The sequence below is a fragment of the Euprymna scolopes genome, chromosome 5, assembly GCF_053919585.1.
Source record: "Euprymna scolopes isolate OS-2025 chromosome 5, ASM5391958v1, whole genome shotgun sequence".
In the NCBI taxonomy this organism is placed as follows: Eukaryota; Metazoa; Mollusca; class Cephalopoda; order Sepiida; family Sepiolidae; genus Euprymna; species Euprymna scolopes.
In genome coordinates, this window is record NC_136486.1 from 84837798 (window position 1) to 84865508 (window position 27711).

At 31.7% G+C, this 27711-nt stretch overlaps 1 protein-coding gene across 3 annotated transcripts in view; it reads right to left on the reverse strand.

Moving 5' to 3' along the window:
• Positions 1-1574: 1574 nt before the first annotated feature.
• The window catches only part of LOC145276915 (uncharacterized), a 50650-nt gene continuing 24513 nt past the window's right edge, over positions 1575-27711 (reverse strand). For all 3 annotated transcript variants that reach the window (XM_080128380.1, XM_080128379.1, XM_080128381.1), the window contains 3 exons: positions 14795-14900; positions 13599-13734; positions 1575-7088 (listed from right to left, as the gene is read on the reverse strand). In XM_080128380.1, coding sequence (XP_079984506.1) covers positions 1756-7088; positions 13599-13734; positions 14795-14900 — 5575 coding nt within the window. In that variant the 3' untranslated portion in view covers positions 1575-1755. The remainder of the gene's footprint in view (positions 7089-13598; positions 13735-14794; positions 14901-27711) is intronic.

Consider the following 27711-nt stretch of genomic DNA (forward strand, 5'->3'; position numbering starts at 1 on the left):
CAGATGCTGTTAAGGTGTTCATTCTAGATCAACAAGAATAGCAGCAAGACTGTTTTCTGATTAAGCTGAATGTGAAAAAAACTTTCACTTCAATCTGACGGAACCATCTTCTTGAAACCTGTTTCCATTAAGCATCATGTGCTTCATCCTTTGGCCTATACTGCCTATGCCAGTTCCAGCATCCTGATCATAGCCGACCACACCCTCACATCTCAGTGCAGTATACAGCATAATGATTCCATGGACCATTCTTTTTGTTCTGTGAGTTAACGATATCACTAGTTAAGTGATTATGTCTTTAAATATCTGATATCTCCACCATGCAATGTTTGGAGGCAGTTGTTTTTATTGAACAGAAATCATTTTATGATGTATTTTTTGCCATTGTAAAATGCAAAATAAATATGGATGTGCACTGGATCACGAATACTGCTTATTATTAAAGTTGCTCCTGTTCTTCACAATGTAGTATTATATTAGCATGCCAGGGCAACGTCAAGTAACCTGGTCGATTAGTATTATTAGAAAAATAAAACAATTAGATTATGGAAAATGCTTATTTACTGCTTGAAATGTTTAGTTAGGAATTTGACTCAGAAATAAAATTTTCAGAGTAGTTATGAATTCATGTTAATGATAATATAAACAGACACATGACAAAAAGGGATCTTTAGGCTACATGTAGTGATGATGTCATGGAAAATATAGGTTTACATGTAGGAAATTAATCAGCAGAAATCAAGCTTGAGGGTTGGCGAGAAACACATTAGTGAACGGATGTATGGACGACCCTGTTGGAAGCAGCAAGAAGAACCAGGAAAATGTAGAAAAACACTCAGCATGACAAACTCCGCCAAGGGAATCCATAAGAGGAATAAAACCTGTGTAAAATATAACTTGCTGCTATGGCGTTCTTTCGGGATTTGGACAAATAAGAAGGCATGTGATTCTTTTGGTCTGAGACAGACATTTTGTTATTGTTTGATTGTAAGAAAGCTGTCTATAAACGTTTATGTGTCACGTTTGTTAACTACGTGTATTGGTGAAAAAGCGTTTGCACACACAACGAACATTTTATATACATGCAGGACAATGAATATTTCTACACTCTGTATACACGCATTCATTAGATATCAAAGATACTGTTATATACACCATTCGGCAATTGACACAAGTAAGAACTATATACATATACCCACACTCATACTAGACAACACACTGTATATATCATGTTAAGGAAAATCAGAAAATAGACACTGTTTATATACACTCACTCCCACAGCATAACAATAAGTGTTAGTGGTAGTAGTCAAATGTTAATGAGTAAAATTTCCTCTTACCATCTCTGAATTATTACTAAGTAAAATGAACTTTAAATCTAGATATAATATTTCACTGATAAAATTATTGGAAATACAATATTTTTTAAAAACATACTCAAATGAAAATATGTACTTTAGAGAATATTAAAAATTGAATAAAACAATGAGAAAAACATATTTTTAGATCTTTTTTGTGTATACTGTTCAAATTAAAAAAAAATATGTGAATAAATTAATAAAATGAAGTAATTATTTGATTTTTGGTAAAACTTTTAATTTTTGGTTAATTTTGGTTTTACAGAATAAATAGCATGAACCATCTTCATTTTTCTTTAATTTTTGTTATAAAAAGTGTATTTACAAAACTCAATTTTTCACATATCAAAAAGTGGCTTTAGAAAATAATAAGCTTCTCTAAAATCAATTCTTGTTACTAATTAAGGATTGAAGATGGATATTTCTCAGAATAATCTGAAAGATTTTCTGAAAAATTGATAGAGAGAGACACTTCATCTGCTCTTGCAATCTCTAAGTGTTTTAATGTAGATTCATAAAAAATATCTGGATCTGTTTGTGTTCCGGAAGTATTCGTTGAGAGTGGAGATAGCTCACTCAAGTTTGGTAGAAAACTTTGACGACTATCGACACTAATAAAGGCTTTGTTTCCAATTTTGCCTTTAATTTTTTTGCCAGTGAAAATCTTTTTAAATTTTGCCCAACCTTTTTGTGGTAGTTTTTCTTTATTGAGTTTTTTATTTTGAATAGTCATTTCAAATGCAGAAGGAAGAGATTTTGATTTGTTTGATGGGTCAGGTGGGATTCTTAGTACTGGTGTTTGGGTAGAAATGGACTTTGCAGTTTGATGCAATTTGTTGACAGTATTGATTCCGATAAGATATGACTTATTAGAAGCATCCTGGAATGGAACAGATTTAACAGAAGACATTTTTCCAGTAAAACGTGGTGTATTCTGAATTGTTTGGGGAGAACAATGAACATTTGCAGTTGGTTCAGGTTCACTATCAAAAGAAACGTATGCAGCAGAAGTACTAGTAGCATGCAATTCAGAATTATTGCCTTTACATTGTGATCCAGAGTACATCTTTGAAACAGAATTTTGACATGGTTCAACGAGGGATGGATAAAGTGATGGATGTAAAGAAACATAATCAGAACTCGATAATTCATTAACTTTGTCTCCAGAAATTCCAGCCACAGCAATATTTGAGATATCTAGCGGAGCCGTAGGAATGCATCTGAAATTATCACAATTGATTTCTGACTGTGGTGGAGCTGATGGTTTAATATAACGATGATTTGTCATATTAGCAGCTGTAGCACCACACTTCATCTCTTTACCAGTATCAGAAGAACTTGTGTTTGAATTTAATACTGGAAGAATACTGCTCATGTCAGCATCAAAATATTCTTGTAGATTGGATTTGTAGATCCCATTCACCCATAGAGTCGTTCTTTTTTCTGGTGTAAGCGACTTTTTTCTTTCCAAGAATTGTTTAACATCATCTTCAGAAGCCGAAGTGGATGTCAAAGGAATTGTTTGCGGTGAAAGTCCTTTTTGTTTTAGGCTCCATGGTATATTTTCATCAGTGCTCTCTGGAAAAGCAGAATCAATTTTATCAGATGTAGAAATAGGATTCTGCCAAGTAACAGAGCGATTATGAGAACTTTTGATTATTTCTGGTGAGCCTTCTCTACAAGCAGAAAAATAATGAGATTTATCTGTGCCTTGACAGTCTCCTCCATGGACAGAAATGTAGTGAGATTTATCTGCATCTGAGAAGTTCTCTTTATGAACAGAAACATAGTGAGATTTATCGGCATCTGGGAAGTCCTCTTTATGGACAGAAACATAGTGAAATTTATCTGCATCTGGGAACTTCTCTTTATGGACAGAAACATAGTGAGATTTATCTACATCTGGGAAGTTCTCTTTATGGACAGAAACATAGTGAGATTTATCGGCATCTGGGAAGTCCTCTTTATGGACAGAAACATAGTGAAATTTATCTGCATCTGGGAAGTTCTCTTTATGGACAGAAACATAGTGAGATTTATCTACATCTGGGAAGTTCTCTTTATGGACAGAAACATAGTGAGATTTATCTAAATCTGGGAAGTTCTCTTTATGGACAGAAACATAGTGAGATTTATCAGCATCTGGGAAGTTCTCTCTTTGGACAGAAACATAGTGAGATTTATCTACATCTGGGAAGTTCTCTCTTTGGACAGAAACATAGTGAGATTTATCTACATCTGGGAAGTTCTCTTTATGGACAGAAACATAGTGAGATTTATCTGCATCTGGGAAATCCTCTTTATGGACAGAAACATAGTGAAATTTATCTACATCTGAGAAGTTCTCTTTATGGACAGAAACATAGTGAGATTTATCTACATCTGGGAAGTCCTCTTTATGGACAGAAACATAGTGAGATTTATCTGCATCTGGGAAGTCTGCTTTGTGGACAGAAACATAGTGAGATTTATCAGCATCTGGGAAGTTCTCTTTATGGACAGAAACATAGTGAGATTTATCTGCATCTGGGAAGTCTGCTTTGTGGACAGAAACATAGTGAGATTTATCTGCATCTGGGAAGTTCTCTTTATGGACAGAAACATAGTGAGATTTATCTACATCTGGGAAGTTCTCTTTATGGACAGAAACATAGTGAGATTTATCTGCATCTGGGAAGTCCTCTTTATGGACAGAAACATAGTGAGATTTATCAGCATCTGGGAAGTCCTCTTTATGGACAGAAACATAGTGAGATTTATCTACATCTGGAAAGTTCTCTTTATGGACAGAAGCACAGCAAGATTTATCTGTATCTGGGAAATTCTCTTTATGGATAGAAATATAGTGAGATTTATCTGCATCTGGGGAGTCTACACTGCCAGTAGAAGTAGATGCTTTGTCTGTATTAGGGTACTCTTTTTGACAAATAGAAAAGCAGTGTGACTGGTCCATACATGGAGATACGTCTCTGCAAAGAGAGGTGTAGCATGACTGGTTATTCTTGGATTCATTTCTGCAAGTGGAGACATAACATGGCTGCTTAACATCTTGGGAATTTTCTCTATACACAGAAGTGTAACAAGAATGTTCCACGCTTGGAGTATTCTCTTTATATATTCTTCCATTCTCTTTATAAACAGCACGTGCTTTAGTATCATGATAATTAAAAGATTTTTCTATTGCAGATTTCTGACTTTTAACAAGTGGATGGTTCTTCAATTCTAACCCAACTCTTTTCTTTAATTCTTTCGATTTTGGATCTCTTTCATTTCCATTTAAAAAACTATCATCAGTATATGAAGAACTCATCACATTTTCAGGTGGCTGCCAACGATAACAAGTCTTTTTTTGTGACTGAAGGCCTTTTACATCCGTTTTTTGTCTTAGTTCCGATAGAACTTTGGAGAAATTGGAAGCATATGGACTATTGCCATCTTTTATCATACTACGCATATTTTCATTATCAATACAACTATGGAACAAATCAGGCTTTACTGGATTTAAAGAATTATTCTCATCTCTCTTAGGATGTAGAATTCCACCATATTCATGATCAACCTCGTCACAAGTCACACAACTACCAATGTTAGCAGAGTGTTGAGATGCATTACAAAGAAACTGATTATCTGTAGGCAATGTTAAGTAATCTTCACTAAAGGATTCTTGTTCATTGTCACATGAAAAGAAATCTTCTCCATCCAATCCACTTGAAAAAGAGGAATCAATATCACTGGATGTTGCAGAACTTGTACTATGTCTGCTTTTATTGCTAAACTGTGCTTTTTGAGAATCAGTAGTTAGAAGGAATGATTCAGCATGTACGTCACAATCTGGAAGTTTGGTAGCTCTCTTATCAAGGGATGCATGTACTACCTTTTGAGATACAATCTTCTGGACTGCATCAACTTTTGGTTTCTCGTTTATTACCATGCACCCCTTTTGCCGAAAAAAATGGTTTTTAGGAATTGAATTGCAGTTTAAATATTTAGATTCAGTGCTTTCTTTTAAAAAGACCGTTTTTTGTTGAGGATGTGACAAATCTTTCCTTTTTATTGGTTGAGGATTCTTTTGAGTTGGAAAAATTAAAGGCTCTTTTCTGCAACTAGTATATGATGATTTTTCTGGAATGATCTTTCTTTCTCTAGAAAAATTACTAGCTCTTTCATTATGTTGAACATGGGATCGGGTAATCATTTTTTCTTCTGTCATATTGGAGCAATGAGACAATTCTTGCTTTTGAAAAGGTAATTTGGATTTGTAGTTTCTAGAAGTGACATGGCTGTATGAATTAGGGGGTACATTTTCAGTCGATGATCTTATAACATAACCTTTCTTAGAATGTCCATTTGATTTTATATGATTTCTTGAGTCATGGGTGATCAATACACTTGGATCAATGACATCATTGTAATCATACTTTTCACCTCCTCGTTGATTTTTACGTGTTAAATTTACAGTGGATATTCTTTCGCCAGGATACGTCTCTTTTCTATGCCTCCCATTCATATTCTTTCCACGTAACTTACTATCTTGTTCTGCTTGAAAACAAATATTTTCATGAGCACTTTTACTTTGAACTCTTGAATTGTGCTTTTCTTGAATTTCTGGAAATTTCAAATTAGCTTTTCTCTCATAAATTTCTTCATTTCTTTCTTGAGATTTAGATTTCAGATTTATTTGTATATCTGCTTTGTTCTGATTTCTAACTTTGTACTTCATATGAGAAGATGCATCTTTGGGTTGTACTTGGATATCAATAGACTCTCTCTGGGAGTTTTTACCTTGAGATTTCTTATGTTTTTGTCCCAGATTCATTTCAATTGTATAAGGCTTTGAATGTTCAATTTTTTTTTTTTTTTTCTCATTCAAAACCATATTTGGCGGTAGTTCCATTGTAAATGTAATATCAATATCAAAATTTGATCCAAGAACTTTATGATTCTTCTGCTTTTCAGATGACAAATTCTTATTAGAATGATAAAGTTCTTTGTTTCTACAATATAGTTTATCTTCATCGGTGATAAAAGGTTTTTGAGTATCAAGTTTATTCAAGCAATTTCGTAATTGCTCAATTTTATGCATCATGGAAGGTTTCATTTCATCGACATTTAAAATATTTGGAATTTCTTTGTTTCTATGATCTACAGATGCTTCATTAATGGTAACATAAAGATCTGATTCTGAAGAACTGCTGTCTGGCGATTTAGAAACCATTACATTTGTTTTATGGAAGTTTATGGGAGTTTCACTATAGATTTTCTCATGATAATTTAATGGACTTTCTGCAGTAGGTGTAAAAAATAATTCAGAATCATCAGGAGAGGTCACATCAATGCCAACATTTTTCCCACAACCAGTAAGCCTGTTGGTCTTGTGTTGCATACTAGTGGTGTACAATGATCGACATGACCGAATAGGAGTACTGGTATTTTCAGTCACAGGTTCACTATAAGCATGGATATGTTTTGGAGAAGAAAAATGATATTGCCTGTTAGGAGTTACATTTATACAGGGGTGATCAGGTGATGTCACATCGAGGTGGAAGTCTTCTTCATTTTCACACAGGTGATCAATCTGATTTTGAATTTCTTTTCTATAAATGGAATGTCTTGGATTTTCTCCTTGAACTTGCAATGACCAATATTTTGGATCAACAGACAAATTCTGGTTGGCATCAGCAGTTCTATTATTGTCAATTATCCTTTTAGAATTAGTCTTAGTTTTGGTAACTGAAAAAAGAAAAGAAAAAAGAAATGAATTATAAGTAGTTTAAAATATATACACCATTCATAAATTAATCTTTACTTTATAAAGATGAAAGTAACATGCTTATTTTATATTTGACTTTTAACAATTATTTTGATGGGTTGATTAATTAATTTATTATTTATTTAGATGGGTTACAAATTTACTCAAATATTTCTTCTCTTATTGAAAATGAGGTAAAATTAAGGAAAAGACAAAATAAAAAGAAAAAAGAATTACATATAAAAACGGGTTATTAGGAATTACTAAATTTCATTATTTTCATTATTGATGAAAAATATTAATGAAAATAAAAGTTTATTATTTAAGCAATATCTATTTTTACATATTTCAGAAATAGTATGAGCTTAGTAGAAATAAGTTCAAATAAAAAGGAAATAACAATATTGCAATAATTGATTTATAAACCGTACCCTTGATTCCTTCAAATTTTAAGAAAGTTTTTCCTCACTCAAGCAATGACTTCATAAAGAATGTTTAAAAATGTAATCCTGGAAACAACAGGTTCACCATGCAATAATATATGTGGTGGTTGATGAGGCATTATGCATTGTATTTACTGTGTTGTGGACTAAAAGATTTTATCTTTATTCTTCCATTTGAAAACATAAAGCAGAGATGCTGATAGCTATGTGTCCTGTGTCAAAGATGCATAAAAATCAAGAAGGATGCAATAAAATCTTATTCATGAATCACAGGAACACAAGTCAATTTTTTATGAAAACAATACATTGCAATGTACACAGCAAATCTCTCAGTTATATTGGTTCTCTTCTAATTACTGAAAGTAATTTTGTTGTTATTTTTTTAATAGGAAATTTCCCTAATGTTTTTCACTTCTTCTTTTTTTCTTCTACTTCTTCTATTGTAGCTATGAAGACAGGCAATCTGATCAACTATCCTACCATTTTCTTTGTAACTGAACTATTTAATTTTGTGGCAAGGATTAATGAAATAAATTTTAATTGTTTTTTTGTTTTTGTTTTTTTACATAGTTTCACCCCAAACAAGGTATATTGTCATGTAAGAGGCTATTATTTGAGACCATGTTTACAGAAGACTATGTAAGGAGATGAGCGAGATGTCAGTTTACATTATATTTAAACTTCTGCATGTCAGTATAGTAAGGGAAGCAAATAACAGGAAGGGAATTTCAAAGTCTAGCAGTCCAAGGGAAGAAGCTATTAGAGTAGAAAGCTTTTTGGTATCTAGGGCCTCTACAGTAAAGGAGTGTGATTTTGTTGCTAAACGGGTTTGTTGGAGGTATTTATATTGAATGCATTGGTTCATCAGAGCACATTCCTTGAAATACTTGTAAAATAGATACTGGGATGCATCATTGTGGCAATGGGCAGGGGCTGGAGAGTAGTTGACATGATAGGACTTATTAGATGGAAGACCCTTTTTTGGACCCCATCCAAGATGAATATATTAGTGGTAGAGGCACCAACCCAGATGTGACAACAATACTCCATCTTTGAGTGAATAGTGGCTTTGTAAGAATGCAGGGTATGAGTGTGAGTAATTTTTTAGCATGGTAGAGGAGCCTACCTTCTTTGCAGCAGCCTTTACAATGTCTTCAATGCATTAGTTTCAGTTCATGTTTTCTTGTTTATTTTTTTACAAAGGAGTCACTACTTATCAAGGCCCGGAGACCACTCGAGGATAAAGATTAATAAGTGTACAGTGGTCAAAGGGAACATGTCGCAGTAATCATTAATCATGGAAATTTGGTAAATTGGATTACTTAAGGGAATGGCTCATCAAGATTTGTTCACATTGGATTTGAAAACAACTGTATCGTAGTCAGTTGGAAAGCAGGAAAACAGAACAGAGTTCCACAGGTGTGCAGTTCTAAGAAAGAACCTTTGTTCATGGAAACTACATTTAGGTTTAGGCACAGATAAAGAGTCGTGGAAATTATTGATAGTTGTTTCAACTAAACGAGTGTTTTTCATGAAAGTTTGGCGAGGGAGGACCATAGATTGGAGCTCAGATGAACACTTGCCATAAAAATAATGATAAAGTAAAGATAGGCTTGCAACATCTCTTCTGTGGGAAAGAGGTTGCAGGGAAGAGAAAACGGCATCCTCTGCTAGGGTACAAAGTCTATTTTGAACTCTGTCAAGGAAGGATAAGCTGCTTCTAGCAGCTCTTACCCAGATGTGGCAACAATACTCCATTCTTAGAGATTCTTAGCTCTTATACAGGTAAAGAATTGCATCAGCAGTAAAATATCTACTGGAGTGGTAAAATGATCCCATCATTTTTCCAGTAGTGGATTTGATATCCATGTTGCATCTCATCTTAAGCTGCAACGACTTTTTTTTAAATGAAACAAAGTTGATAACCTTAATAATACAAAATGTAGTCTTTACGTGACTATTAAGAGAATCGTTTCTGTTTTCATATCATAATTTATGATGCTAAAACCAGCAAACAAATAATATTTGCATTAGATGAAAACATTTAAAAATAAAGCTACGGCAACTTTTTTGTTTAATTAAAAAGTAAATGTTATTGTAAGGTTTTTAAAAAATAGTCTTTAACCTGAAAAAATACAAAGGATGAAACTTTTAAAGATGCAACATTTTTTTTTTATTTTAACAATGAAAATGCAACGATAGTTGTATAGGAATTGTAAACAAAGTTGATAACATTAATAATACAAAATGTAGTCCTTACGCAACTATTAAAAGAAAACCAACGAACCAACAATATTTTCAGTGGATGAAAACATTTAAAAAAGAAGCTGCAGCTTGTTTTGTTTAATTAAAAAGGTAAATGTTATAGTAAGGTTTTTAAAAAAATTAGTCTTTAACCTTAAAAAATACAAAGAATGAAACTCTTTAATAACTTTTTATTTTTAAAGTCTTCTTGGCTGCAGTGTAAGTGACTTCCTAGCTGTTGGATAGTGGAGAAATTACTGATTGTCCTTTCTTTATTACACTATTATAAATTTTCTAAAAATTGCAAGTTTCTATCTTCTGCAACACAATGCATTTTCTGGTTATTTTGGCACGTCTTCTTTTGGCTGTCATTATTTCACTCTTACAATGATTTAGCATCTATATATATTTGCATATTTGTACTTAAGCTATGAAGGACAAACCGGTAGAATGCACAGTGCCTTCATGTGTTGTATTGGGAGTCCCAGCTTAAATGCTATCTAGGTAGTTTTTAGAAATAAAGAAAATAAGAATGTTTATTTTCTCATTAGCTTAGAAATAAAGAAAATAAGAATGTTTATTTTCTCATTAAATAGTTTAGCAGGGTTAGTTTTGACAGCTGTCAAACTCAGTCACCTTGAGTGGCCCAGATAGAGTGCACCGGAAATTGGAAGGTGACACTGAATTCTGGGTAACTTCCGGTGATGACGAGACGGTGGAGAGAGGGTCTAGGCGGCAGATTAAGCGGACGGGAATTTGGGTGCCTCCCGACAACCAGGATCCGAGATGTAGAATTTGCCTTGAATAAAGATTGAAATTTCAAGTCCATCTTGTTTGTTCATCAATGAATCTGCAGTGACCCGACTCCCAGTAAGATGGAGAACCAGCGAAGGAGAGAATATCATCGCTGGCCAAGGCAAATTCAGGTATGTTTGCATTGCATTTGTTTGCGCATACACATCATCGGAAACATCCCTAGGCAAGACAAAAAGACATTAGAAGAATCACACACACACCCACATAAGAAGAACATTGATAAGAACACACCCACACACGTATATATATATATATATATATATATATATATAAGGACATTTTGAGCAATGATTCCAAGATGTCTGATAACATTACATTTAAACTTCTGCAGGTTAGTACAGTCAAGGAAGCAGAAAACAAAGGGAATTCCAAACTCCAGCAGTCCGAAGGAAAAAACCATTAGAGTAGAAAGCTTTCCAGTATCTAAGGACCTCTACAGTAAAGGGGTGGAATTTTGCTGCTCATTGAGTTATGTGCGTTGAGGAGAAATAAGCAAGTAGCTGATAAAATCTAATTTACAAGAAAAAAACCCTGTCTTATGAAACTTCAAATGAGACAGTGAACAATGTTAGAAGTGGCCCATCTGAAAGAAATCGATTTATAACAGATGTTGAAAGTGAAAAGAAAGCTATTAGGTGCGAATGGTTAGAAACTATTCCTGGAAAGAAATTAGGACACAATATTATCTATAAGTATTTGAAAAAATGTCTTAGAACCTTGATGTGTTTCAAAAAGAAAAAAGAAAAATAAAGGAAAAAACGATTATATAAGTGGAAATTTGTAGAAATTTTTTGCAATTTTGCAAAAGGTCTCTTTCAGGTGATCATAGATGGTACATTATCATGTAGCCACGAAAAGCTTGAAAATAATCTGAAAAATACCCACACAGAGGAATTTCAAAACTCTCCTTTTGTTCCAATGGCAAGTTTACCAGAGGCAATAAGATCAGATGTTCATTTTGAAGTGAGAAACTTCAAATTGAAAACCCAAACAGTTTGTTAGAAAAGCAAGATCAAAAATGCACCAGAAGATAGTGTTTTGAAGTTTATAAACATTACCTAAAACCTGAAGAAGTCATTTCTTTTACTACACAGAATCTGGAAAAAGAATAGTTAGCTTGAATGATGACTGAGAGTTGAAGGTATGTCTCTATCAAAAGAACAAGATTCAACATAACTGAACTAATTCGGGCCTATATTCTTGATAAACATAGATGGTACAATCGTTTTTAGGATTATAGGCCCCCCCTCCCCCCCCCCCCCAAAAAAAACAATGAACTTTCTACTTGCTAATGGATAGATGCAGTTCAGAAGGCAGATATGCTAAAAGTTCTAGGCTGTCATGGTTTGGGATGAAATTCAAGCAACAAAGAAAGGAAAAGATCATGTGGTTGTATGGTTAAATCTTGCAAACACATTAGGTTCATTGGCACATAAATTTCTGAGGTTTGGAATGGAAAGTTTCTGAATTTTGGAATGGGTTCTAAATCTAAAAATAGTATTGCAACTTTATTAAGCACTTTTTGATAGCATATTTCACAAGAGAGTGGCAAAAACTCGAAATCAGTATTGCTGCAGGTTGTACAATATCTGTGATGCGGTTCATCTTAATAATAGAAATCATCTTAAGAGGAGCAGAAATAAAAGAATCTGAAATACAAGCACCAAAGAAAGTATTTATGGTATTCACAGTATTAACACATACCCAAGTGTTAATGCAAGAAACTCTAAACAGATTTGACAAGAATGAACTCAGATGAAGTATAAAACCAAAAAGTGCTGAAATGTGACATTTGTTAAATGTAAATAAAGAATACTCTAGAGATGGTGAACACCAACAGTTAAAGAGCAACCAGTGAAGAGTCTTGATAGGGTGTTTAGTGGAATATTAAATGACAGGCATGATGAATAAATGAAAATACAAGAACTTGCAGAAGATGGCCTGTCTTTGACAGGTCAAATTACCAGTGCACTATTGCAATTTGAATTCTTTTTAAAATTGCAATGGTTAATAACTCTTTACACAGTAACTCTTACTAGAGTTAAATAAATCAAGAAGTGTTGCAATGTTCATATCAGGAATTGGCTAAGACTTTCAAAAATGATAACGACTTATGCTTAATATAAAAATAGGGGTCCACTTGATTTGTGTGCAATGATTTGTAAATTGTTAATCATCAGAAATTATGTTTACTGTATTTTTATCTGCCAGAAATTAAGTCTATTATATTTTTGTGGGATTGTTTTCATCTAGGATATTAATCTCACCACATTTCAGCCAATGTAAACTCCAGCTTTCTCCAAGTGTGTCTTGTCAAAGTCTGGAATCTGTATAGAATTTTGAATGGTATCCTTTGTTTAATCCACGAGGACAGCTTACTCCCATTCTGTCAGCCATGGGGATTGAACCATCAAATTCCAGAAAACTCCTCCTTCTCATCAGTTTAACGTGTTTTACATGTTGGCATGTGCTGGACAGCTTCTAGACTGTCATTTACAGATAAAATAGTAAATATTTATTTATGTGTCGTCAAAATCTGATTTGATAAAACTAGGTGCTGTCTATATACAAGGTTTTAGATATATTGAGAAATGTTGGTTTAGGATACATATTTTAGAATGTATTTTATAGATTCTAATTTTTATTTTGCTCAATGTAAATAATTGTATTTCTGAGACATTTATCAGAGTTCAACTTTATCTTATTTATTTATGCAATGCCATAATTTTGCTTATAAGAGACAAATTTACATGAATTTATTTATATCTATATTTTTGTCTGTTATTCTAGATACAAGTTAAAAGGTCCTGTATGGTAATTTGTTACGCTAATTCCCAGTAGTGAATTTAAAAGAATTGTCAAGATTCGCATCTTTTCATTCATTTGTTGGTTATATTTTTTCAGAAATTAAAGATTTTAAACTTCCAGTAAAAGATGATTATATTTTTGTCCTTAAATAAGAAGCAATGTTAGAAATAATTTACTTACTTAAAGGTGGCTTCGGTCTGATTTCCTGTTTCTGGTTATTCATCTGAGATTCCAGTATGTGCAAATGTTGTTTTAATATTATCTCACATTTTTCATGTTCATACTTCTTAGCCATATCCAAGGGAGTGAAGCCTTCCTTTAAACAAAATTAAAAATTGTAAATTATTTTTTTTTATTCAATATATCATTACATCATTAAAATTAACAATTTTTAATTTCTACAAATAAGTAGATTTATAATTTCTTAAAAAGTAATAAAAACTAAGAAATAAAAGACACATTTTGATACTTATTCAAGCAATATGAAAATGAGAAGAGTGTTTAGTTTAATTTTTATTCTTATACTAGCAGCAACATCCAATGTTGCTAAGAATCTAATGAGGAACACTATGTCCTTTTTCAAAATACACATGACACTATATTAATTAATTAATTTTTTTCTTTTGGAAAACTCTGAATTACTGTCTTATACATATTAATCATATAGCATAATCATGTTATTTTCTGTTAGATCACCAAAGTTAACCTGTGTTGAACTTGGTTAGTGTTAAAATGGAGGATAATTTGGTAAAACTAGGTGCTGTATGTACTTTGAAGCTTGAAGAGGGGTTGGTGCAACTAGGCTATTCTTGCCCAAGACACATTGCATGAAATAATACAGCACCCCCACAACCCCAGAGGATTAAAGGCTCTCAGATTTCAGACATATTAAACGTTCTTAATAAATCTTTCAATAAAGAAAATGGTTCTAGGAGTTAGGTATAGTTTTAAGGTTAACTTATAATTACTATAGCTTGAGGGTCTCCAGCAATACCTTAAGGATAACACTAGATTTGGTTGAAGTTGTTAGGTTATTTGGTATTATTTCAAAGTTTTCATTCTAGACTAACTACTTTGTCAGGGCTTCAGAGTTTGGTTTATTCTAGTATTTCACTTTGGGGAAGCAAGGAGAGATAAATTTATCCCTCAATTAGTATTAGAAAAAGGATGTCACAGCCGAAATAGAACATAAACATACATAACATAAAAAACAAAAGCGTTTTAATTCTGTCAAATTTCATACAAGATTTAAAATCTATATGATCAAATATACATTGTAGTAAAATCTATGCAAATAGACATTTTAGTTAAAAAAAAAATGTTTATACATCTTTATTTCTTTATTTTCATTATTGTTTAAAAAACATCCAACTTACATCATCACGAATATAAACATTTGCTCCACTGTGTAGCAATAATTTGACAATACTTTTGTTTCCCCAAGTGGCTGCTATGTGCAATGGTGTGATGCCATCAGATGTTCTAGGAAAAAATAACAAGAACAGTTTTCAATATAATTTTTCCAAGCATTCTTTTTAAATAAATAAAAAAATTATATTATTTAGATTAAAAATACTCCTTAATAATCTTATTTGGATAAGTAAAATCGTTTTCTCTCATCATGAACTTTTTAAACACACCTAAAATACTATTTAGATCCAATAAATGGATAAAACCAATACACATATTTTTTATAAATATATGAAATCATACATTACATTTACCGTTATCAGAACTCAATATCATTTCAAAATTTCACCAAATACCAAACCAAATGAATGAAGTTGTTATTTGTATGTAAGTATAAACAACAATTAGCATTGTTATAATTTGCTTTGAAAAATAAAAATAAACCAATTTTCAACGTCAAATGCTTTTCCTGATTATAATACAATTACTGATTCCAATTCTAATAATGAAAGTGTCTGAAAGAACACAGTGACAGCATAAAAAGTAATCATCTGCACAACTATTGAAAAAGTTCATTACATGACCTCAATGAAAGTTTGTTTGAATAAAAAAATTTTATATTTTGAACTTTTCTTATTACAAACTTTTCCCTAAAAAACGGAACCGATTCATTAGGTTAAATGTGAATATACTAAAATTACATTAAAAACGACTAACAATTTGTTTACATCCGTTTTGTTGATCTATAAAAATGGATACATTCATTCTTTTGTATCACACCAATATTCAAACTTGTAGCTATATCAATTTCCTTTTATTTGAGAATTTAACCCACCTAATATATTTGTTCTTAACTCTGAGGGTTTTATTTCCTGGTGGGGGGAGGGGACAGATACTTTTCTATGCCTCTTTATGACATTGATTAGATATCTGACATTGAATATTATTATTAACAAACAATTTATTGGTATTTTTTGGCCATCCTATGGAAAATATGTTTTTTGGATGAAAAAAATCATGCATTAATGATTAATTAATGAATGTTTACTTTCCTTTTAATGAAGTAAATATTTCTTCATAAATTAATTTAAGTAACTATTTTCAAAGGTATGAGAAGCAAGATTATAATACTTAGATTTAAAAATATCTTTGAAGATATGAAACAATCCCTTTTCCTCTTTTAAAAAAATTATAAACTTTAATTTGCAGTATAATATGAGAGGCAGTTGCTTACCTACTAGATAGTACATTTGTACATTCACTGACTTGTTTCAGCATTTTTAATATTTTTTTCTAAAATTTTTCATTGGTTGGATTCCAGAAAATGAGGATTTGTATGTTCTTTGCAATAAGAAATAAGTGCAATCTTTTGTTTAAATTCTCTTGACAGCATATCATAATACTGTTCCATCTTGTATTGACATCATGAATAAATCCATGGTTGGGCAAGATATATTTTTTATAGTATTCTGGTACTTTGCAAAAGCTTCAGATGAGTGATTGAAATGCCCAACTATTTGTTTATTAATATATATTATGACCTTTACAAACCTCTGTGTGAAAATGGCATCATTAAAATGAAACATCAACTGTAATTTGTATAAGAAACAAAGATGCACCATTGGTTTGTTCAGCTGCTTGTAGCCATATTAACTGCATTACCTTTATGAAAACATGAATTTTACCAGAAATATCAAATTCTTCTATAATGTTTTTGATAACGTCACTAATGTTGTGTGTATTACTTTACATGGAATAATTCTTAAAACTGCACATTTTCGTTCAAGATGTCACTCTTAAAACACAAAAATTGCTATACTAACAGACCAGCCATTACTAGTAAGAGATAAATAAGTAGCAGTTAATTTCCTTTTGTATCTTCCAGAAGGAATTATATAATTAGGATAAATATTATTTGATAGTCTTATAAAACCAAAGTCTTCTATTACAGAAAAACAAACAATAGTTAATAAAATATCATTTTTCCAAACCAATATGTACATTAATTAACTTTGCGACTGATACCAGTATCTAGAAGGATGGTGTCTGATGTATATAGTTGAATTAACTTGGAATAGGGAGTTTTCACTTTCCTGTAATTGCAAGAAATGAGTCCAACTTTAGTATTTATTCACAAGTCAGAAAAGCATTTCTTGCAAGGTATAAAATTGTTAAACAAAATATTGTTTTATAATTTTTAAAAATTAATGTAGACGGTTTAATTTAAAATTTATCAATTTTCAAATTGCACTTTTATAAACTTTACATATTAAGCCATAATAATTGAATCTAAAAATTACCTTGGATTTATTTTATGTTACGTACATTTTGTTGCACTTATAAAAAAAATAAATGGTATTTATTATTCAGCAATTAATGATATAGATATATTTTTCAACTAAAATATTTTAAAAAGTGACATTGCCCAGTGTTTTAGTAATAGTAGTATAAATAGTTATTTTCACATTCTGTTAATGTATACATGTCTCTTACTCTTTCTCTCACTCTCTCTTTCTCTCTTCATCTGAATTTATCCTCCTACTTCCACTATACAACATCTCATTGTATTTAATGTCTTAGAAATTAATAAAATAAATGTTTAATTTTTTTTCGAGGACAAGTGATGCACAACTTTTTTCACGTGCATGTTTATTTTAATGGTAATTTCGTTTATTTCGATAATAAACACGCGTACAAAGAAAATGAAAGAAAATTAACTAAATTTATTTAAGTTAAAGAAAAATTATGTAAGTAAAAAAAAATAATTAAACAATGAGTAAATAAAACAGTGGGGGGGGCGTCGTTAAAGCATCTTTAATTTTTCTTTAACTTAAATAAATTTCGTTCATTTTTTTCGTGCGTGGATCAAAGTAGCAAAAGATGATATGAAGGAAGTAAGGATGTGCTTACAGTTATATCTCATAGGATTAGCAAATCTCTCGACGGAGGCAACCTTTCTAGGGCAATTGCTCTTGACATATCTAAGGCCTTTGATAGGGTATGGCATAAAGGTTTACTTCACAAGATCTCTAGCTATGGTATAGCTGGAAATGTCTTCTCAATTATTAAATCATTTCTTTCTGATAGGTTCATAAGAGTAGTAGTTGAGGGACAAAAATCAGAAGCTCACAGTATTAATGCTGGTGTCCCTCAGGGGTCCATCCTGGGCCCAACTCTTTTCCTGATCTACATTAATGATCTTCCAAATCACATCCTTACATCATTTGTAGACATTTATGCTGACGACACTACCATTTATGGTAGCACATCTAGGACAAACGACCAAGTTCTCTCCGATTCTCTCTCCTCTGATCTTGAGCACGTAGTACAATGGGGAAAGGAGTGGCTGGTTACTTTTAATGCATCTAAAACCAAGCTTCTCTCTTTACATCATCAACATTCTGATCCCCATCTGGCATCAATTGAAATGAATGGCTCTCGTCTTCAGGAGGCCTCAAGTTTTGACAAGCTTCTGGGCTTGACCATTACTCCTGATCTTAAATGGAACACGTATATCAAATCTGTTGCCAAGGCCGCTGGAAAAATGGTGGGATCTTTCTATCGATCCGGTAGATATCTCACTGCTGATGCAATTCTTTATCTATATAAGACCCAGGTACGTCCAAGAATGGAATACTATTGCCACATCTGGGCAGGAGCTGCTAGAAAGGACTTGTCCTGTCTTGATAGAGTTCAAAATAGACTTCGTAGCCTCATAGGAAATGTCCTTTTCTCTTCCCTGCAACCTCTATCTCATAGAAGAGATGTTGCGAGTTTGTCTCTGATGTATCGTTATTTTAATGGCAAGTGTTCGACTGAGCTTCAATCTATGGTCCCCCCTCGACAAACTTTCACAAGAAACACTCGTCTAGCTGAAAACACTATCAATAATTCCCCCCACTCTTTATCTGTGCCTAAACCTAAACGTAGATTCCATGAACAAGCTTCTTTCTTAGAACTGCACGCCTGTGGAATTGTCTTCCGTTTTCCTGCTTTCCGGCTGACTACAATATGGTTGTGTTCAAGTCTAACGTAAATAAGTTCTTGATGAGCCATTCCATATAAGTTATCAAATTTACTGAATTTCCATTACTAATGATTACTATATTGTCCAATTTCTACTGTACACACTTTAACCCTTATCCTGAGTGGCCTGTTGGCCTTGATAATGTGGTGATGCCTGTGTAAAAAAAAAAAAAAAAGTAACTGTTCTTCATATAAGTGAAGAAAAAATTTCAGAGATGATAAAAGAAAAAAATCCCTGGGAAAAAGTTAAAGATGCCTCAGGCATCAGTAAGATGCATGTTATTAGTTGTTGTGATCGTTCGACTCTAGAAATGTTTAAGACAAATTTAAGTAAGGATCAATCATCAACTATTGTATATGAAGACGAAGATGTAGATAGAAGCGAAAAACTGAATATTGGTGATTGTGCCTTAGTCTCCTATGATGGTAAAAAATTTCCGAGTGAAGTTTTGTCAATTGTAGATACTAATATAGAAGTATCAGTAATGAAGTATTCCAGAAAAGGAAAATGGTACTGGCCAGATAAAGCTGATTGCATACTGGCCCGAGAACATAATCGGAAAACTGAGTCCACCAGTTCCAGTAGGAATGGTAGATATTGGAAGAAATCAGGATGTTCTTTATCATTTTCAACCTGAAATTTTTCACTAAATAAATCTATTTTATTGCATTGTATGAGTATGTTATTTATCATGTTGAAATACATTGATTATTGAAAATTTTTAAGTGATATTTTGACATGTAACACACATGACGTCACGTGTGTTACACAAATTCAAAGTGTTCTTTCAAGAAAAAAAAATAGCTATTTTTTTTTTTTTTTTGCTATTATTTTGTTGGCGGTAATATACTAGCTTATAATCAGAAAGGATTTTTTCCTTAGGGGTTTTATTAAAGAATTAGAAAAAAAAAATGTTAATTAAGCATCACGTGTGTTACATCGATACAGGGCTAACTTTATGAAAATTTTATGTAAAAATGATTAACAACAGAAGCTCAGAGCGTCAATTATTTTGAAATGTATACATGTATCAATCATAAAAAATATAATTAAACATACTACTATATTATTTATTAGTAAAAATAAATGCCTGAAAAACAAGCAATTCTTTCATTTTTCAACTTTAATAAATAGCCGATGTTTATAACCCCAGCATAGACCAGATCAGAATTGGAATTTTTTTTTTTTTTTTTTGTAGTTTAGGGTGTTGTCTTTCAGAAATAAACATAATAATGTTGGAAAATATTGGATTTAAAATTTTCCAATTTTGGACCACTTTCCATGGAATTCACCAATATATGGCAGATAAAAAGGAATCTTAAGAAAAACAAAAGTTCCAGAAACAAGTTCTGATACAGTAATAAAATTGAAGTACCCCTCCTCCCAGATCATAATGGAAGTTAATAAGACATTGTTTAAAGTAGTTTTCTTATAAATCCAATTATAATTTCCTTTATCTATTTGTATCAATTGTAAGTTTATGTATAATAATAAACCTTGATTCTTTTTTACTTTCTTTGATTTTTTTGTGAACCAATTAGAAAAATTTTATTATTGGCTTAAATTAGGTTAGTTTCTTTTCTTGCTTGACCTATTTCTTATCCTTTAAGACAAATAGATTTACAATCTTATTGATGAATCGTCAACAAATGAATGTTATAAAAGATGAAACAGAATTCTGAGAATATTGACTAATAAACTCAAGTGTTAATAAAAAACTCCTTTGTGAGTCAAGCATAAAATTATGTGTGGTTCTTTATAATAACACCGCCATGGGAAAAAAATTCATTTATTATTCATTCTTCATTGTAAAGAAAAACCTGATCACTACTAAATGCTAATAAATTATGGTTCAAGTATATAGCACAAACATGGATAATTATAACAAATTAGAATTATCCTTTTCCTAGATAAAATTAATTTGTCAAACAGAACAGTTTTGCACCACTTTTATGTCCATTTACAAAGAAGAAAATCAACATGATACTAATACTTATTTCTAGAATCCTTCTTTAAATTCTAATAAAAATCCATTACATTATTTGGATTCTAGAAAATGTCTAAAATTTCACAAAAATTGAAGATATCTGAATTGTTGCAAAGAGTTTTCATCACATTTTTACTGCCTTTGCATAAAACTAAATCAAACTAAATATAGTCAACATTGCCCATCTTTATACTTAGCAGCTGTTTTCCAAAATTAGTTAATTAATTTAAGAGTAAATTCTATACATAAAATTTATAAACATATACATAACTTTATATGCATAAAGATATCAAATCAATAAAGAAGAAGTTACCCCCCCCCAACAAAGGAAAATGCCAGCCATGAAATCATTAACAAATTCACAATCCTTTTTGCAATTCAACCATATTTGGTAAAATAAACTTCAGTCGACGTTGATGTTTTAGTCATCCAACAGTCTCTGTTTTATCATCGTTCAATGATATACCAGGATAATTTGGTATCTCATAAGTAGGAGGTGTGATCCTGATGTGCTTATCATTAAGCAGTCATAAAACAAATTTTTTGTTTGTTTGTTTTTACATCAGAGTGCTATAGTGGAGAAGCACCATATTTCTTATATAAATGTCATACTACTCGAATATATTACATGATTTTCGGTTTTGATAACTTATGTACGCCACAGGTAAGATTTTCTTTGTTTTTCATATGGATACTATATTGTACAAGTACCTTTTTTCTAATTTTGAAATGAAAGAACTCAATACTTTCACGAAAATTTCTGTTGTGCTGAATTTTTCTGTACATCTAGAGTAAGAATTTGTTTGCTTTTACACCTGGATGCTATAGTGAAGAAGCACCTTATTTCTCATTTAAAAGTCATACTACTCGAATATATAACATGATTTTCAGTTTTAATAACTTTTATGTACGTCACAGGTAGGATTTTTTTTGTTTTTTCATATGAGTACTATACTGCACAAATACCTTATTTCTTGAGTAGGATAATGTACAAGTACATCATTTCTAAGATATAGATGAAACTACTCAATAATTCTCTATAATTTTGCTGTGCTAACTTTTCCGTGTGTCACAGGTGAAAGTTTGTTTTTACATCAGAGTACTATAGTAAAGAAGCACTTTATTTATATAAATGTCATACTACTCAAATATATTAAATTATTTTTGGTTTTGATTACTTTTATGTACGTCGCAAGTAAGATTTCCTTTGTTTTTCATATGGGTACTATACTGTACAAGTACTTTATTTCTTATGTAGGATACTGTACAAATACCTTTTTTCTAATTTAAAAATGAAAGAACTCAATACTTTTATGTAATTTTCTGTTATGCTAAATTTTCTGTACATCAGGGGTAAGAATTTGTTTTTTCATCTGGGTGCTATAGTGAAGAAGCACATTATTTTTCATATGTACGCCATACCACTCGAATATTTAATGTGATTTATGGTTTTAATAACTTATGTACATCACAGGTAAGATATTCTTTGTTTTTAAATGTGAGTACTATACTGCACAAGTACCTTATTTCTTGAGTAGGATACTGTGCAAGTACCTTATTTTTAATATAAAGATGAAACTACTCAATTTTACATAAGTTTTTCATGTGAGTACTATACTGTACAAGTACCTTATTACTTGGATGAAATTTCTTGTACACATAAATAAATGAGTGATTATTGTATGTGATTTTTAGAAATAAACAAACATATACATTACATATAATTCATAATGATCAGTAAATTAGTTTTGGAGTGGATCCAAGACACAGAAATATATAATCATATACACATCCTTACAATACATAATGCTCGGTTAATTAGTTTAGGAGTGAATCCAATACAGAGAAATATATAATCATATACACATAATTCAAATTCATAATGATCAGTTAATTAGTTTAGGAGTGAATCCAATACATACAAATACAGCATAGTACTCACAATAAAAAACAAATAATCATATACACATCTTTAAAATTAATAATGATCAGTTAATTAGTTTAGGAGTGCATCCAATAACAGAAATTTATAATCATATACACATAATTAAAATTCATAATGATTGGTTAATTAGTTTAGGAGTTAATCCAATACATAGAAATATATAACACATATACACATAAATAAAATTCATAATGATCAGTTAATTAGTTTAGGAGTGAATTCAATACAAAATGCAATTACTTGATTATTTACATGATTTTTGGAATGTAACAAATAAGCCGATATATAATATATCCCATATTTTTAGAATATGACATTTTCGCTACGTACAGCAAAAACATTGTTCTGTATTTTTTTTATGTAAAAGTGTTCTTGTATAATTATTACATAACATTTAACAGTCAAGAATATTGGAATGTAAAAAAAAAAATGATGGAGTTTGAAACCACAACACTGGTGTTAGTATTCGATGATGCTATCCACTGCACCAAAGAGATGACTGCTTTAAAACAGTTGTAAATTTACTAAATAAATAAATGTCTGTGCTACAGAACGTGTGCATGCAGAGAACAATGCCGTGGCGCTATGCTCGTCAAGTTGTCGTTTCTTTCAAGTTTGAACCCGTTTTGTGAATCCCTTAGCAATTGTTTTAACCAAGTAAATACCTCTAATAAAATTCTGTACCCAAAATGCAATCTTTTGAGCTACTGCACGCCGTCCAGCAACCATTCATCTAGGAGATACAATTTGAAAAACGGAGACAGACACACACACGCAGACATAGAGAGATTTATATATTAGATTTGAAGTAACATAAGAGACTTTTACTATTTTAACCCCACCCTATCTTCAATATATGAAACATTAGACTTTCAAACCTAAAAGATATTTATAGTATAATAATCAAGGCAGAAATCTTGAGTTACTGATAAAGATTGATTTAGCTCTAATTCTGAATAAATAGCAACCTGCCATTACATAAAAAAATTAACTGCCAAAAGTAGGACAGGTTTTTGTATTTGCTTAATTATCTCCTTTACATTTAAATGAATTTAAGAATATTTTTATAAAATTATCAATATTTTGGAAATTATAAAAGTTTCAAATTATCATCCTGAGTATTCTTAGTATAAGCATCGCACCACCCACCCACCCACCCACCCACACACAGAGAGAGAGAGAGAGAGAGAGAGAGTTGCAAATCAATTGCAATCATTTCGGCAATATATTTATGAATTTTTTGAGCTTTGTCTTCATTTTTATTTTAAGTTTTATTTTCATTGACAATGTTATGTAAAATTTGTTGCTTAAAAGACTTTTCATAGTTGGAATTTTGATAGTTTGTGTTCTTTTCATCTATTCTTTCCTTTTCTCATCCTTTTCTTTTTGGAGTTGTGTGATGCAGTGTATGTGTTTCAATCTGTTTGTTGTAGTACGAGAGGCGTGCAATAAGTAATGCCCCTAACCCACTTCCCATAGCAGTAGAGCAATGAAACTTGGCACAGTTATTAGTCTTTCTCTACATAGGAACCACCAAGAGTTATGCATTTCTCCCATCGTTTGATGCAGCTCTGGAGACTGTTTTTGTAGAACACCCCAGGTTGGTCCTCCAACCACGATGTGACTTCAGAAATCATGGCTACATTATCTTGGAAACGCTTTCCTTTCAAAAACAACTTCATGGTTGGGAAGAGGTGAAAGTGAGAAGTTGCAAGGTAAGGAGAGTAGGGAGCATGGGGAAGAATTTCATAACCACACGCCTATGCTTCTGATCTGGCGACATAAGAGTTGTGGACCGGTGTGTTGTCCTGCAGGAGTAGAGTACCTTTGCTGATCTTGCCCCGCCTCTTGATTTTGATAGCTTCCCTTAATTTCCTCAAAAGTAAAGCATAATAGGCTCCTGTAATTGTGGTACCCTTTGCCAGGAAATCTGTCATCACTACTCTGTTCTGGTTCCAGAAGACTGTGAGCATGACCTTGCTAGTGGAGGGCTGCACCTTTACCTTCTTTGGAGGTGGTGAGTCCAAGTGCTTCCACTGCATTGACTGGGCTTTGGTCTCTGGATCATAGTGATGGACCCAGGTTTCATCCTGTGTAATTAGTCTTTTGAAAAACTTTGACTCATCTTCTTGGCACATCTCCAAATTCATCCTTGAGCACTCGACGTGTTCTTGCTTCTGGAATGGTGTGAGCAACCTGGGAATCTATCTGGCAAACACCTTATGCATATGCAAATGGTCATGAATGATAGTTTCCACAGACCCTGTATTAATCTTGACATTTTCGGCTATTTGGCAAATAGTAATGTGCCGATCTTCCAAAATAGCAGCCTCAACTTGACGGACAGATGCCTTATCAATTGCAGAAGGGGGTGGGGGCGACCAGGTCTGGGATGTTTCCACAGACTTTCGGCCATGTTTGAATTCATGATGTCAGTGTTTTACAAGGTCATATGATGGGGCATTATCACCATAAGTTTCTTTCATTTCATCAAAAGTCTCCTGTGGTGTGTGTCTTTTCAAATACAAAAACCGGATCACTGCTCGACATTCAACAGGCTTCATTTCACACCTGACTCAGTTCAAACACCTGTAAAACAGAATCCACAATTAGTTCAGAGCTGTAATTTGCCACATAACCTGTAGAGATATAAATCATTGCACATGCAAAATTTCAGCTAGATTAGACAACTGGAAGTGGGTCAGGGGAATTACTTATTGCACGCCCCCTCATAAAAAAAAGCAGTGTTTATTTCTCTGATTATTTATTTATTACACAGATGGCATATTGATTTATTTTGCTTACCATCAGAAATTTTTAAAAAAACTTCTAAACTTTTTTGATTAAAACTGAATCTACTTGCCATAATTTGTGTCTAAAAATAATAAACACCAATTAATTTTTTGATTTGTTGCTGCTAAGTAAAAATCTTTCTAGTTTTCATATGTATATTTTATAAAGATTTAAATAATTAATTATTAATTTTAAAATAAAAAAGGTCTATTTTTGTTACTTATTTTAAGGTGCTATAAGCAATCTTCTCAAAATAATATTTCCAATGAATAGAATACAGTTACGGGTGATAATTCAATTTTAACATTCCTTTTGAAAATAAGAAACCAATATTGCAACTATTCTAAGCATAAAAGCATCAAGTATTATGGGTTACATTAAATTATAGAAAGTCATTTAAACTAGCTTGAGGGTTTGCTAAGAATCTTGATTTTTAGTAAATTCCTATGTTATTAAAAGATTGAAAATTTTAGAAGCTTTTTACATTGAATATTTTTAGAAATAGAGATTAACTCAACATTATCAACCAATATTTATAGTTTCATTGCAATTTGATTCAATTAATAATTTAATGACTAAATGATAGTATAAAAAATAAATTTAACTTTCAAAATCCTATTAAAAAAACAATAATCAGGTTAAAAACTAAAAACAACTAGTTCCAAAAAAACAGAGAATTAAAGCAAAAAAAAAAAAAAATCAAAGTAAAAAAGTTCCCAGGTAAAACCAGCTAGATATAAACGTTAAGTATATGTGTGTGTGTGTGTGTGTAAATATATATATATATATATATAATTTTGGCTTTCCAACGATAAAAACTTATCAACCGTACATTAGAACAGCGTTTTAAAGTAATATAAACGATAAGTAATTATTCTAACTAGAAGACAAACATAACACCATGCCAGAGGATAGACTTACTCAAATTAAAACAGATTTTATAATAGAGATAAAAGATATATATATTTTTATATAAAATTTTTTTTTCTTTTAACCTTATTCATAATTTTCTATTTTACTCTATTTTAATTTATTTATTCATCCACATAAAATTAATGACTAAGTTTTTATTTTATTTTATTTTTATTTTTAAATATTTCCAGGAATATCTGCCTTACACACGACTAGAATACTAATTTTATTTTGGTGTCTTTAACTGTCCCTGCCCGCCCCCTATTTTTGTTGATGAAGAGACTTTGCTATTAAAAGACAAAATTTTGGTGAAATAATTGTCAATATTCATTGTCAATTTAAATAAAATGAACATTGTTTCTGAAAATATTGTGCAATCTAGAGTATTTTGTTTGTTTTCCTTTTGAAACTGATTTTTAAATCAAAATTATCAATCGTTTTACTCAGTATTAAAATAGCTCTAGGATATCTATACCTATCGAGCTTATTATATATATCTACAGTACAATGAGCACTGTTTTCTTTTAATAGTATTAATACATTTACTCGTACATTAAAACAAATTCTGCTCTTTAGACTCTAGGTCTAATTCCCTAAAAAAAAATATATATATATATATATCTATCTATATATCTATAAAAGTGAACGTGTCTGTGTGTCTGTCTTTCTGTCTGTCTGTGTACATTTCCCTATGCAATAACTCTGTCAATTTTTAGTTTACAGACTTGAAATTTGATATACAGGGTACTGAGATTTGGGAAAATCTTTGGGATCGGTTTTCGGCCAGAAATTTGGCTGTTAAGGGGTCAAAGTTCAACGATTTGACCTTTCAGAACTCTACCAAACTCCTCCGACAATTTTGGGTCTAAACACTTGAAATTTTAGATATAAGTTCCTTGGACATGGATCTAACTTAATAACTTGATTTGAGCCCCAAACAATAAATGTTAAGGGGTCATAATAGGCGTCAAAGTTAAAAAAATTGACCGTTTTTTTTTTTTGTTGCTCAGCAAACACCCGAGCAATGCCGGGCACCTATGCTAGTATATCTATAAAAGTGAACGTGTCTGTGTGTCTGTGTACATTTTCCTTCGCAATAACTGTCAATTTTCAGTCTACAGGCTCGAAATTTGATATACAGGGTACTGAGATTTGGGGAAATCTATGTGATCGGTTTTTGGCCAGAAATTTGGCTGTTAAGGGGTCAAAATTAAACGAT